Genomic DNA, 13,566 nt, shown 5'->3' with positions numbered 1-13,566 from the left:
ATCTATCGTAACGTGAAACAAGGAACTTGTACATAAATATATCTATATTAGCCGTAATATTAATATGCGTATAGTACGTGTGGTGTAAATGTAATGTATCGTAAGTAATAGAGCCGTTCGATGAGGAAGTCCCTGTCCTGGGGGATCGCTCGGGGCGATCCAGGCCCTTTCGAGGCCTCTTCAGGGGGTCAAGGACGAGCAGACCCGAGGACCCACTTCGAGCCATCTTTGCACGGGTCGTCTCGAAAAAGCCCGTTCGCAATTTATTTCCAATCAATCGTCAATAAGTACTTCAAGAATTACCACGCGTTACCCTTACTAGATTTAAGAACCCTCATCGAGTGTCGCCTTATCCTCGAGTATACTCAGTGAATTGAAATTCGCATCTTCAACGATTGAAATAAATGTTAGGAAATAAATTGCATACATAGGTTTCGTTTAATATCTCGTGCAAAGTTAATTCGAATGGCTCCCAGGTCCGGGGACGAGTATCGAATACAGTGTAGAACGATCCTAGGTCCTGACACTGTACAGATTCCGAGGTAGCACGTGGACGTGCCCCCCTCTCCGTCTTTTCGATTTTCGATTTTCGACTTTCGACTTTGCGCGACCCCAGGGTGGGGCCCTTCCCCTCGAAAGGGGAGGCTCACGCTCCGGCTTCGGGGCAGCGAGGGTTCCCTTGGGAGCGGGCGTCCCGACGCCGCCCGGGGGATGCGGAAGAGTCGCGGCGGCCGCTCTTCTTCAGGTACTGGCTAGTCAATTATTCCACACGGTACTCGGAGGGCCTTGACTTTGGAGGGTTATGTGGCGTAGTGCGTGTGGTGGTGAGGGTGCGACGGAGGCTCCCCTAGCCAGGAATCCGGCGACGGAGGGAAATCGGGATATCCACCGCCCCCGCCACCTCCGCCGCCCCCGCCGCCTCCGCCGCTCGACTCGTTGCTCAGGTCCGACGCTGGTCCCGGGACCATCCCTCCTGGTCCCCCTGTGGAACATTTATTTACATCGTTAAATAACGTTAAATATAAATATATATCCCATCGCTTGCACCGATTGAACGAATTTTTCTTTAGTTTTTAAGCCCCGCTATTATGACTACAGAGTTAAGAGGATATGAAAGAGTCAGCCTATATGTATATATATGCAAGGTCAGGCTATATATATATAATATATAATATAGGCAGAATAGATAGGCTAACTGTGAGAAGTCAAATCGTTGGGGAAAGTATTCTCCGAATTGGCCGTACGGATTCGTTTCATATTTTACCACGTGAGTATGGAGGCCCTAAAGTAGGTCCTGAAACTCCTGAAATTTCATTTTTTCATCCAAAATTTATTTACTTATCATGGACTAGAACCAACATGGCATGGTCCGTGTTCGCTTTCGATGTCTTACGCTTCTTGGAGGGTTAGAATCGATAATGAAGAGTTTCAGGACCTAGCTCGAACAATTTAGAATACCGTAGAAATTGGATTATTACAGAGTCAGATGGGAAAATGTGGATAATACTTTCACAATATTAGCCCAGGATATCGATGCGAAAAGGGGGGCGATATCTTGAGAAGTTGGCGCGTTTCGAAGAATTCTATCGGCGGAACACATGGAGACTAGAGACCAGGAGGACGAGCACAATGTTGCAGAGGTTTCCTCAAAATCGGATACAGATCTTTCTTTGTTCGGCGGCGCCACATTCGCTTAGGGACCACTACTTGAATAAAGCGCGGGCATGGATTTAAAGACATACAATTGCAATACGGTTACATTGTCCAAATGAACTAAGGTAAAATATTCAGTGAATATTTTATCTATAAAATACTTTTATGGACATTTATTTGTGACATGTGTAAGTACTGCAAATAAAAAAGAAGCAGTTTTGGCTCGGTAGAACGTGAAGTTTCCCCGAGTTTTCAATTTAACAGGTCTCTTGTGTTGTCCGAGATTCTCGAGATTGGGTACTCTATGTTGGTCCCTTAGCGATAGCGTTGTCACCTATTAAATAACTAAATTAAATTTTAAACAATGTTCCGTATCCTTTTTCGCGGACACGAGTTCCTATAAGGGATCCTATGCAGGTTGTTCTCCTGGTCTCTGATTTCCATGGCGGAACAGGTGGAGACGCTATTTAGAGAGTTCCGCTCACCGAGGGTCGTGTAGACGGATAGCCCAGCATCCGGAGGATAGGGGAATTGCGGTGGCAAGGACGGCGATCTGGACGTAGACAGATAGGGGGGTGTAGCTGCACCCAAGTAACCACGTGGTGGACCACCGCCACCGCCGCTCCCTCCGCCTCCGGGACTCGCGCCCTCGCCGTCCATCCCCATGTTCACCACGGTCCCGTAACTGTCGTTGCTCAAATCTGGAATAAAAATATCAAAAATATTTTAGTCAATTGCACAAAACTAATTGCAAGTCGGTTAACCTCGGAACGTTCATACAATGGGGTAAAGAATGGGCACCGTTCAATGAAAAGAATTCCCGCAAATTCAAAATGGCGATCGACCTTCGCGCAATCTTCACGGTTGTAGAATAACATTGGTCATATCTAGACATACAGGTTTCATAAATGTAGGAAAAAAAAATCGATCGTTACGTGCGTTGAATGTGAATTATCTACACTAAAGAGAAGTATTAATTATTCTGAAATATTCTTTCGTGAAATGCTGTTACGAGTTTGGTACTGGATTGTCTTGGGCATAATTACTCTTACTTTTTACTTTCATTGCGTGATTTACATTCATTATGTGATTTCGAAGTTACATACCGATATTGATTAGATCTTATTTGATTATTTCAGCAAAATCCCTTATCAGTGTATCATTCCTTGGCAATCAAGGAACTTATTTAAAAATTGTGGATTTAAAATCATACATAAAAGCAACACCAATTGTAAATTTACAAAGAAATGGTTAATATTTGCGAATCTCAGGTTGTATCAGTTTCTTATTAGCTTGGAAAAGAAAAAAAAATCGGGTTGCAGGGGGTTAACAAAATTTGGACTATATACACATTTCTTAAGCAATTCGGAGTCAAGGGGAAGTCTATTTAAAAGCAATCACTTATCACGGGTTATTGCGTGCCCGTGACGACGTCGACGTTGGCGTCGAAGTGGATCATCTGCTTCCGATTGTCCGACGAGATATGCCGATGTGTGTCCCCTCGAAACCAACACCGACATCCGAATTTACGTGTGTGCGCGCGTGAGGAAAAAAGATCCGAGGGAAGATAACGCGTGGCATCAAGTAATATCGATAGTTATCGCAAGGGCCGCGTGACTGGTTCAATTGTCGAGTCATGCGATCGCGTTTTGTGAAATTAGGGGATGCCCGGGTGTGCGCATCCTTAAACACCCCTCCGGGGGGCCAAAACGCGTCGTGATTGGCAATTGATAAAAATTGCCAATGAGCGCCGCATTTACTTGGACAATTTGTTCGATGTGGAGTGCGTTAAGCTCCTTGGACAATTTCTTCGATATGGAGTGCGATAAGCTCTTCGGACAAGTATTATCCCTCTCGGTCACATATTTGAGCAGCCCAGGCTCCTCATCAGTGATTTAGGATTATCACAGTCAAATGTTCATACAACTGATTCACACAACTGAATCACACAAATGATTCATTCGTATCTCTGAATATCGCTACTAATATTTTAGACACTTGCAATTCGGTGCACAACAGGGTGTGCGATGAATTAATTTCCTGCATATTAAGCGTAGAATCGAAGCGGAAAGTGTCGAAAAATAATAGAGAGGAGTTTCATGAATTCCTTTTAATTTTTTTTAAGGGGCTATAACCACTGTGAACGTCGAAAAAATTACACATTTTTGAGGCAAAAGTATGAGTTAAAAACAAAATTTAACCGTGATCGAGGTACGGGCGACAGCCATGTGTTTGCTGAATATAGTGCTAAAATTTCAATCCCATCGGTTCACAGCCGTTTTTGAGAAATCATCTGTGCCATTTTTGCAATGGTGCAAACCATTTGTTTCTTTTGACTACTCTACGTTTGTAAAAATAAATAAATAAATATGTATCTTTTACTAAGAAGAAAAATTGTCCTGTATTCTCCTACCTTAGACCTTTCATGTGGAAAGAAAGTCTGTACCATTATATGCAGTACTTTTTGAGACAAAAAATGGTGAAAAATGTGTAATATTTTCGACGTTCACGTAGTCCCTTAAGGACTCGCAGCCCAGCCGGAGAATAAAGATTTTTTTTTTCTTTTTTCCGGGGGAGTTCTTCAAAGTCGAACGGGAATTTTCCAGGGCATCTCCGGGCTCCGCAATCTCCCCGAAATCACGGATGCCCGGGTTGGCAGTTAGCCCAACGATCTCCTGAATATTTGAAGAGATCAACTTCCCCTCGAGCAAGAGAATGCCTTCGCCATTGCGAGTGGCCGGGATCTCCCTGCGGCCTTCCGGCTTCGCGAAAAACCGAGAACGGCTATAAATATGGCGTCGAATTTCAAGGGGGGGAAATTGCCTCCTGCTTCTTATTCCCAATGGATAGGGCCTCACCGTGATGCCCGAAGGAGGAATCCAGGTCGACTTTGAGCTCGTCTTTGTCCAAAAGTTTGTCGTGTCTGGGCGAATGTCCTCCAGCTCCGTTGCCCTTCATGCTTCGGAAATACTGGGACCATCTCGTCCTGCCCGCGTCCTTCTTCAGCCTCTTTTCTTTCGCCCTCCTGTAAATTAAGAAAGGAAATTAATCACCGATTAGTGTGCCGATAACTCTTATAGAGGTATATTTTACTCGAGCACTCTTATAAGCATTTGATAAAACTTCTGACAGGAGTACGGATCGATTATTCTATGAATACTGATATGTCGTCTATCGGACGATTATTGTTGGACGATTATTTGTGTAAGTGCTGATCTTCCCGTGATATGGGGATACTTGATAAGTTATCATAAAGATCTGGGCTCGTTCAATGTCGGGGGAGGTAGAAAATGCCGCTTCTGGATATGTACCCGTACGCTGGCGAAAATCATAAAATACGCGTACTCTGGATTTATGTACCACTTGCGAATGATTACCGTGTAAACAGTCTGAAATTACAGGCTGTGAAAAAGGTTGGCAGTTGGCTCTAGGCGCAGGTGAAAATATTTTTAAAGGTCTACGTCGTGAGTGTTTTATCGCGCACTCGCGAGAGCTCGAAACGAGTCCTAGGGCAATTAGCTGCTTGTATTTCTTCGATTTTTTTGACGTCGGGTTCTTCATTGGTTATTCTAAAATGTTAATGTTACTTGTTCATCGCCTGGATACTGAGTACAAAGCGTGGGCCAAAATTGGAGATAAATAACCTGCATTGGGGTAATTAAATTTGGACGATTTCGATAATACATTGATTTATGGAATATGTAGATTAAAGAAAAAAATGCTTAGCTTTTTTGGTATTTTGTTTGCATCAAGTCAGATGTCTCAGAGATGTACATTAATTTAAGGAAAATATGAGTGAGACAGTGTTTGTCAATTATTTTTTAAACGTTGCCTGTCAATTCTGTAGATGCAATCTATTGTTTAGTATTTTGCGGAACGCTTCTAGTGAGAGAGGGTTTCTATTTGTCTAACAAGAGTTCGCTCCTTAGACAGTAAACGCAGGTCTGTACAATATTGATTCATCCCCTAGTGATAACTCTTGGATACCTCGCCGCCATCTTGCGTGCAGAGAACCCACGCCACCCTTAGCCAGAGGCATTTTCTCAAAATACATTGAAATGTTGAATTAACATTCGATCCTACTCAACGTGTAATTTTTAAAAAGACATTGTCATTCGTTAATTTTCCAAGAAGAACAAAATCTTCGCTAGTTGCTCCAATAAGGAAAGTATTTCCTAAAGCAATTCTAAAAAGGGCCCGAAGCCATTTTCGCGAGAGTAATGAATTTCAAAACAATTGTTTTCTACTTTCGCAGGCGAGCGTTTAATGGCTTCCGAAACCGGCGCTACCGGGAATCCTTACGGGATAAAGGCAATTTCTCGTCCTCGTATCCTAAATCTCTATTGCGATTTCCTCCTGTTCTCGAATATACTTCAAGTTGTTTCCTAAGCCGATTGCCTCGTTTCGTTAACCACTCATCATGTTCGTGTAAGAACTATTAAAGTGCCCAGCCTAACCGAATTGAATCGAATTAAATTAAAATTTGAAGGAACAAGATGTTCACTTTCACTTTCTTGTTATTAATCATTATTACGTTACAACATTACGCGTTTTGCTAACCACCCATCACGTTCGTGTAATAAGTATTAAAGTGCCCAGCCTAACCGAATTAAATCGAAGTAAATGAATAGCTAAAGGAACAAAATGTTCACTTTCAATTTCTTATTATGAATCATGATTTCATATCGGTAGCTCGAGGAATCAGTTTTGAATGAATCCTCACCTATTTTGGAACCACACTTGAACAACGCGCATGTCGAGGCCGGTGTCCTGCGAGAGTTGTTCGCGAACATGCCTCGCTGGTTTTGGACTATTGTTGTATGCCAACTTCAGGGTTTCCAGTTGCTTTGCCGTGATGGTTGTTCGCGGTCTCTTGTTCGGCTGATCGCCGTCTATACTTCCACCGTCCGCTAGTTCTGCAATCACGAAACATTTAATTACACGTAATACTACAAGCTATACAAATTAACCTTCAATATCTTTCATTACAAATCTTGGGCACGTCATTTCCAACAATATTAAAACAATTCGACTCATATTATTGAGACGAAATCTAGAAAAAGTTAACCCTTCTACGTTTTTAAGTGCCATTGCTGAACTCGGCGCATGATTAAATTTCTTTTCAAGGTAATTGAGATATATATCACGGGCAATGTGATAAATCGGGCATTGTTCAGAATACCCGCGCAACGTGATACATTTTTTACACATTACCCGGGCATTTAATAAAACTCCCGATTTATAACGTTGCCCGTAAAGTACATAATAAATTTCTCTCGTATAATTCTTCGAAATACACGAAAGAAAAGATATTTCAATCGCTAGTATAACCGATAGCATTATCGATAAAGTTTTCTTCTTATCGGAGAGACAATTATCCTAACAGCAAAAATGTTTGCAACTGTATCAAACGCAGATGTAACCGTAGAACTTCCTTCTGAATAAATTCTTGCTAAATTAGCAAATAAGCGTGCAGCGACAATAACAAAAAAAAAACATGTCGTTACTCCTTGATCAAATGAGCGATATATAGTTCGTTGACGCTGGTAAAAAATATTGCAACCGTGAATATAATTTGTGTTGCTCCAGTCATTTTTTTTTCTTCTGTTCATGCAGCAAATCAATTTCTGCAATAAGATTTTACTGGCCCACGTTTAAGTGTATACATTTACTGAAGCGGTTCAACATTTTGTACCACGACTGAATTATTTTTCCGTTCGTAGATTAATAGAGGGAAGTCTTACCCTTAGCTTTAGCTTGCTCGTAATCGGGCTTGCAGATGAGCTTCCGGTCCTCCATGAGGTAGAATTCGTCGCCGGTGTCGAGCTGTCGCGAGCAGAGCGCGCAGGAGAAGCAAGTCAGGTGGTAGACCAGCTCCTGGGCTCTTCGAACGACCTGCGAAGGTGCCAGGCCTTGCCCGCATCCCGCACACTTCGTCCCGAAGCGCCTGCCAACACCAACAACAATATTTTGACATTACATTCACACATTTAGATCAAATCGTTGGGCGCTATCGAAACCTCGCGGCGTTCTTCTTGCGAGCCGTTCTCGAGCGATAAAGATAACTCGTTGCAATTTTCCTTTGCCAAATAAAAAAAAAAAAACACGATGTAAATATTTATGCCGTATAGTTCTTTAGTGTAATGTTATAAATGTAAGGACTGTTCAGTGGTACTAATTGCAGGAGCTTTTCGATAATTTACGCGCGTTATCAGCGCCGCTCGATGCGAACTACCAGGTTGCACGCCTCTCCGCCGCCAGGGAGGATGTAGAGGATTCACCCAGAGGGAGGTACCTTGGTCCAGTCAATGCGTTACGTAATTTGATGGTGAATCGTAAAGTCGATCCTTGTTAAACCTAATTACGTAACACCGCTGCCGAGGTGCGGCCTTCCGACGTAAATCGCGACCGAGAACCGCTCTAAATGCGGCCGAAATGTTTCCTTCGGTTTAACGGTTTCAAGTAAAGCAATCATGTTAACAATTATTCGCTACCACCGATGATAAGTTAACCAATATAAGATTATAAAAAAAGATCAATTACGTGGCTTATCAATTTCATCCTGACACGACGTATTTATCCTGCATTTGTGGTGGACTTTAAAACGGACCACGTGGTCGATCTGTCAAACTTTTGCGAGGCGTCAAGTTCTTTTTTTAATCTTTTATTCAAAGCCACTGCCTAAGGTGAATCTCTCCATTCAGGGGAAAACGGCATCGGTCGTCGACGTCGACAATATCATTTGATGCTTACTTGAAGAAGTCGTCCTTGCAAAACACGTGACCGTTCCTTGCGAAGCACGTCTCGGACAATCTCGCCCCGCAGTCGCGGCACGTCAGGCATCTCGCGTGCCAACACCTTTCCAAAACTCTCAGGACGTACCGGTCCAGGATCACCTCCTGGCATCCCGCGCACTTCGGAATCGAGGCTGCAAGAAAAGTACGGAATCGCGTTGAAAAATAAATAATAGTCATTGCGATCAATTAGACCAATCAATTAAACCAATTTTTTTGTTTTCCTTAGCGTACTCTGTATCTTAAAAACCAATTCAACTTTTAGTTTCATATTTTTAATACGGTCCCAACACCCTGTTTCATTATAATATAACCGTTACATCTTCGCAACATGTGTTGTAACATACATGTTACATGTACGAACAATTTATATTACTATTGCCTGCGTATTAATACTGTTATAAAATGCATAATATAGCATACAGCTAACATATCGGTGCCACATTACGTTATACGTTAATAATATATCATTGAAACGTCGACGGATTTGTAACGATGTCACGGAATGATAATAATTCGATATTATGTGATACCAGGGTATTTTTTGAATAACTTTTGTTATATAGTATGTTGTGCAACTGTAACATATTGTGCTCGATGGGGTGATTAGTCTTGATACACTACGTGTTTTTCATAGGTAAATATCGTACATAGACATTATCACGGGTGTTTAGGGTGCAATAACTGCAGACTCGGCTTTCATTCTGGCGTACACTATGTATGGGAATTTAGGAAGATTTTTCAAATAGGTGTGCACAAAGTGTGCGTCGCAAACAGTAGGCAAACGCGTACCTCGTATTATGCCCGCAGGGGCGGTTACTTTTTATTTTTCAAACATCGCGCAATTTTTCGGTTGTTAAAAACGGGTCGATACTTACATAGCAAGACCTCGGGAATATTGGCAGGCAATCCGAGCCGCGCTGCTGCTCGTTCTATAGAGTGCATGCCGAGATGAGCATTATTCAGCCCGTTATTAATGTGAGACTCTGGACTGCTTTGCGGGGGTGTCAGAACCTCCCCTCTGCCGCCATACATCCCCTCCAGCGACAAAACTTCGCAATCCAACATTGTTGCGTATATATGTACATATGGTATAATCTTTAATTATGGTTTTAATTTGTTACTCGCAGTTTAATCCCCTCGGCATCCCTCGGTCAGTAACAGGGGTTGAAAATAAATGATAATTCCTCAATAATTATTTTTTATCAATATGAGGATCACAGTTCAAGTTTGACGTTTGTCCAGTAGCTACTGAGCCAACGATATTAAAGCTTCCTTTCTTCGAGTTTGAGGATGTAGAATTAGAATGGATTCTTCCGATTTTCCGGGGGTACTTAAAATCGATTTGCGTCTCGCTCCACGTGTCTTTCGTTTTGTACATCAAGGAACAGACTTCTTTAAATCAATGTATTTCTCCTAAGTTCAATGCGAGTCTTTCATAGCACCCCGCTCACTCATATCATTCACTATAACGTGACGAAATAAGACTACTGGCCCCGAGATACATAAAAATGAAGATGCCCACATTTGATTTAACGTCCACTTGTAAGTGCCGATCACTATCCGATAACATCGATCACAATCTTACAGCCTCACAAAGGCATACCGAACAGCTGCCATTGACCATAGCGGGTTAATTCGATAATTGGTCAGTCCTTAATTGACCGCGTTCACAGGTTCACTACTATTGTTTTCAGTTCCAACAATATATTTATTATATATGTCGCTTGCATCTTTGTTTGTTAGGCCGATAATATGTTAAATTTTAATAATCGAGCCTCCAGTTTACCGAATTCAATCGGAAGATCGACGGCGATGATCATTAGACATTTACGCCGCGAGAGCACGCGCACGACTGAGCGCCGCCGCTGTGGCGAGGGCGCACGTGACTTCCATGGGAGTGTCATCGAGTGCGCGGGAGTGGGGTGGGGTGAGGACGGGAGGGACGGGCGGCAGGGGTGATCGGGTGTGGCCGCCACCCCCGCAGGGGATTGGCGGAGCCATTGGCTGCCCCCAGTATGGCGCGCGGCGCCTCCACGCTCAAAGGGGCTGATAACGCGGCGGATGGTGGGGGAGGGCATCGGGGGCGGGAGGCCGAGAAGCGGATAATCAAAGGCATCCGAAATACAGGAGGCTCTGCATAAGTTGAATTTGGGTGATGAGGTTAGGAAAGGAGTCGCGAGGGGAAGGTTCCGGGGTGGACGCGCCTTTGAGGAGGACTAAATCGGGAAGGATTTCGACTTCCTTTAATGTAGCGATTTTTGGACGTCGTGCATGTACTGTTTTGTTAAAAATAATCTATTACCTGTTTACTAGCAACCACGTTCTGCTATCAAAAGGTTTCTTCTACGGAGTACTAAATATATATGAAATTCACTTTCTTAATCCGTTCACTTATTAATTCTTCACACGGCTCTCGACCAAGTCTAATGTACCTAGAAACGGTTTTTCGTCGTTTAATCGAAAGGACAGATCACGTGTCCTGGAATATTCACAAGGATTCACGTGTACACTAAATATGATCGTCGTATTTAAAAAAATTCGAGGGTTTCATCTTTTGGACGGAATCGCAATGTTGACGTTGCACGTAGAATTACGCGGTGTGAAAAGTCGCAGGTTGAAACAATCAATTGTCAGTATTTATTTGTGTAGGGTCATCGTTAACATGAGATGAATTATCTTATAAAGCGCTAATTCATTTTGATGTGACGTTCACTTTCGTTGTTTGATAAATGCTTCACTTTTCGCTATTCATTTATGTAGCACTGTTCTTTCCCTTTAAAACAATACATTGTTTAACGTCGTGGCACGTTTGAGCCGTGAACAGTTCGAACGTACGCGGATAATGGATTTTTCGTGACGTTTTCATGTTGAGTCGTTACTCCATGTACAACGAGAACAAATACATAATTCTACGTTAAAATCGCCTTGCCACGCATCTTGTATTTACTATTCATCATTGAGGTAGAGTTTCATTAATCATCCGATAGCCGATGCCGCAAAATAATTTAATCATCCACGATCCTATGCCAATTGTGCATGAAATTAAACACCGCAACACATATCATTGAATTTACAGTATATCTAAATTGTTATAGTTTGTTACAATTAAATAACAGCAGGCTGAATTAATTACCGTACACCGTTTCGATCGAAGGGATTAATTACCGCACTGATTGTTTGTGTTAAATCACGTGGGTGAAGTCTGTAAATGCATTTTAGCACAGGAACTCCATCGCTTCAGTTAATTGAGGATTCTCGAGTCGACGTATCGTCCCTACAATCACGGCGCCGAGCAAATCGTGATCTACGGCGGCACAACGGGGAAGTTTCTTACGGCAGTTAGGAAGGAACCCGACGTCCCTTTTTCCACGACTCGATAAATTTGCGAAAACGTCCGGAGAACGGAGAACTTGCTATCCCCGCTGGGAGAAAAACACGACTTTGTTAAAAGCCGCGTCGAAGAAACGACGACGAACGGAACGGACGGGGAAGTTTGAAAAGCTTTCAGCCGATGAGAATTCTTAAATGACGTTTTCCAGAGATCGCTCGCGGTATTTGCAGATATGTAGTATGACAATTGCGTCGTTTTCACAAAAAGCATGGTTACCATCAGTTGGAGCTAAGTAAATTGATTGATAAATGTGTAGCATGATTAATGACGTTCGGTGTAACGAAAATTAGTCTGTACATTGAATAGAACATTCAGCCTTTCAGATACTTTTACGAAATGAATAAATATTAATATGCATTTAAATGCGTTTATTCTTTAGCCTGAAGCGGCAAATCGATGCCGATTTCGTGAATTCATTCGCCATTCGCTTTGATATTTAATTTTTCATGCCGTTTATGTCAAATTGCTCTTCGAAATCTTGAATGCGTCGTTTCGCCTTGCCTCCGAGGAATAGGGGGAAATGCAAATCCTGGAAAGACATCCGAGAGGAAAGCGTCGCGCAAAAAATGGCTTTTAGAAGCTCGACTTCCCCAAAGCAGGGGATAAGGTTATTCGAAGGGGGACTAAGGGGAAAGGCCGAAAGGAGAGTACAGGGGGCTGGAAAAGAAGCGAGCGAAATTAAGAAGTACCGAAGGGATGGGGTACTCCATTTTATAATCTTACCCCGTGCAGCTCGAATATATAACTATACGTTTCCCTTTCTCTTTTTCTCTTTCTCTCCCTTATCCGGCTGCTTCGGAGATGCAGGCATCTCGTATCTCTCTCCGTCGTGTTCCCTTTTACGCAGCATCCGATCTCGACCTCTCTCTCGTTTTCCCGGAAAATGTTTCTTCTCTGAAATACGGGAAGCATACGGACGCGCAGTATCTTGTAATATATGTCTTGTAGCATATAGTTACATACATGCCGTAAATACATACACGTCTACCCGTATTTATATTCGAAGAAATTTTGTCCCGGAGAAAAGCGTCCCGCGTTTGAATTTTCAACAAAAAGGAAAGAATTGTGCGTCTCCTTTTTCTTCTTCTCTTTTAAGGCGGGAAATGACGATATTACATATTATATATTCCGCAAATATATTTATTCCTACCCCGTAGTTATATTTGAAGAAATCTTATAACACTAAGCATTCCGTTTTTGTATTTCGAATGAAGAGGTCTTCTGTTCATTCTTTTTTTTTTTCCTGAAAGTTAGACAATCTTCAAATTACTTATGGAGTTTCTGGACTGACAGGAAAGAAGTGGCATTGAAGGCGTGAGTAATGACATACTGTATGCAAAGCCCGGAGATCTATTCCAATGGTGCAGCAAAGGGGATGAAACGAGAGGGTGAATGGCGTTCGAATTTGACAAGGGGCTCGAGAGTTTGATGCCTCCGGTGGAGATTAAATCGGAATATCGGCTATTTAGCGAGTCCATTGCAGATATCGTTCAAAGGTACTTAAAGAGATACAACATTTCACTTGCCATGCCATGCTGTAGGCACAGCTTGTTTAGGTCTCTTGTCAACGAATCGACATCACATAAGGAGAACCCACACATTGCCGGTTTTGATGTATAATTTGATTTTATATTGGCATCATAATCTAAAACAGCTCATTTCCATTTTTCAATAAAAAATATACCCTTCCCCGTATATGTACGTAACAAATTTGAAGATGAAACC

The 13,566-nt window shown here is 42.4% G+C and overlaps 1 protein-coding gene across 1 annotated transcript in view; it reads right to left on the bottom strand.

The window, feature by feature from the left end:
• Nucleotides 1-743: 743 nt before the first annotated feature.
• LOC105703118 (LIM/homeobox protein Lhx3) overlaps nucleotides 744-13,566 on the bottom strand; it is a 53,540-nt gene continuing 40,717 nt past the window's right edge. Inside the window, exons 3-8 of the mRNA XM_012431238.1 lie at nucleotides 8,407-8,581; nucleotides 7,398-7,600; nucleotides 6,377-6,569; nucleotides 4,512-4,678; nucleotides 2,139-2,354; nucleotides 744-982 (exon numbers count right to left, since the gene is read on the bottom strand). Coding sequence (XP_012286661.1) covers nucleotides 801-982; nucleotides 2,139-2,354; nucleotides 4,512-4,678; nucleotides 6,377-6,569; nucleotides 7,398-7,600; nucleotides 8,407-8,581 — 1,136 coding nt within the window. The 3' untranslated portion in view covers nucleotides 744-800. The remainder of the gene's footprint in view (nucleotides 983-2,138; nucleotides 2,355-4,511; nucleotides 4,679-6,376; nucleotides 6,570-7,397; nucleotides 7,601-8,406; nucleotides 8,582-13,566) is intronic.

This window comes from Orussus abietinus, unplaced genomic scaffold (assembly GCF_000612105.2).
Source record: "Orussus abietinus isolate OABI.00-Male unplaced genomic scaffold, Oabi_2.0 scaffold373, whole genome shotgun sequence".
NCBI lineage: Eukaryota > Metazoa > Arthropoda > Insecta > Hymenoptera > Orussidae > Orussus > Orussus abietinus.
Note: the sequence above shows the minus strand (reverse complement) of the source record. Positions and strands in the feature narration are given on the sequence as shown.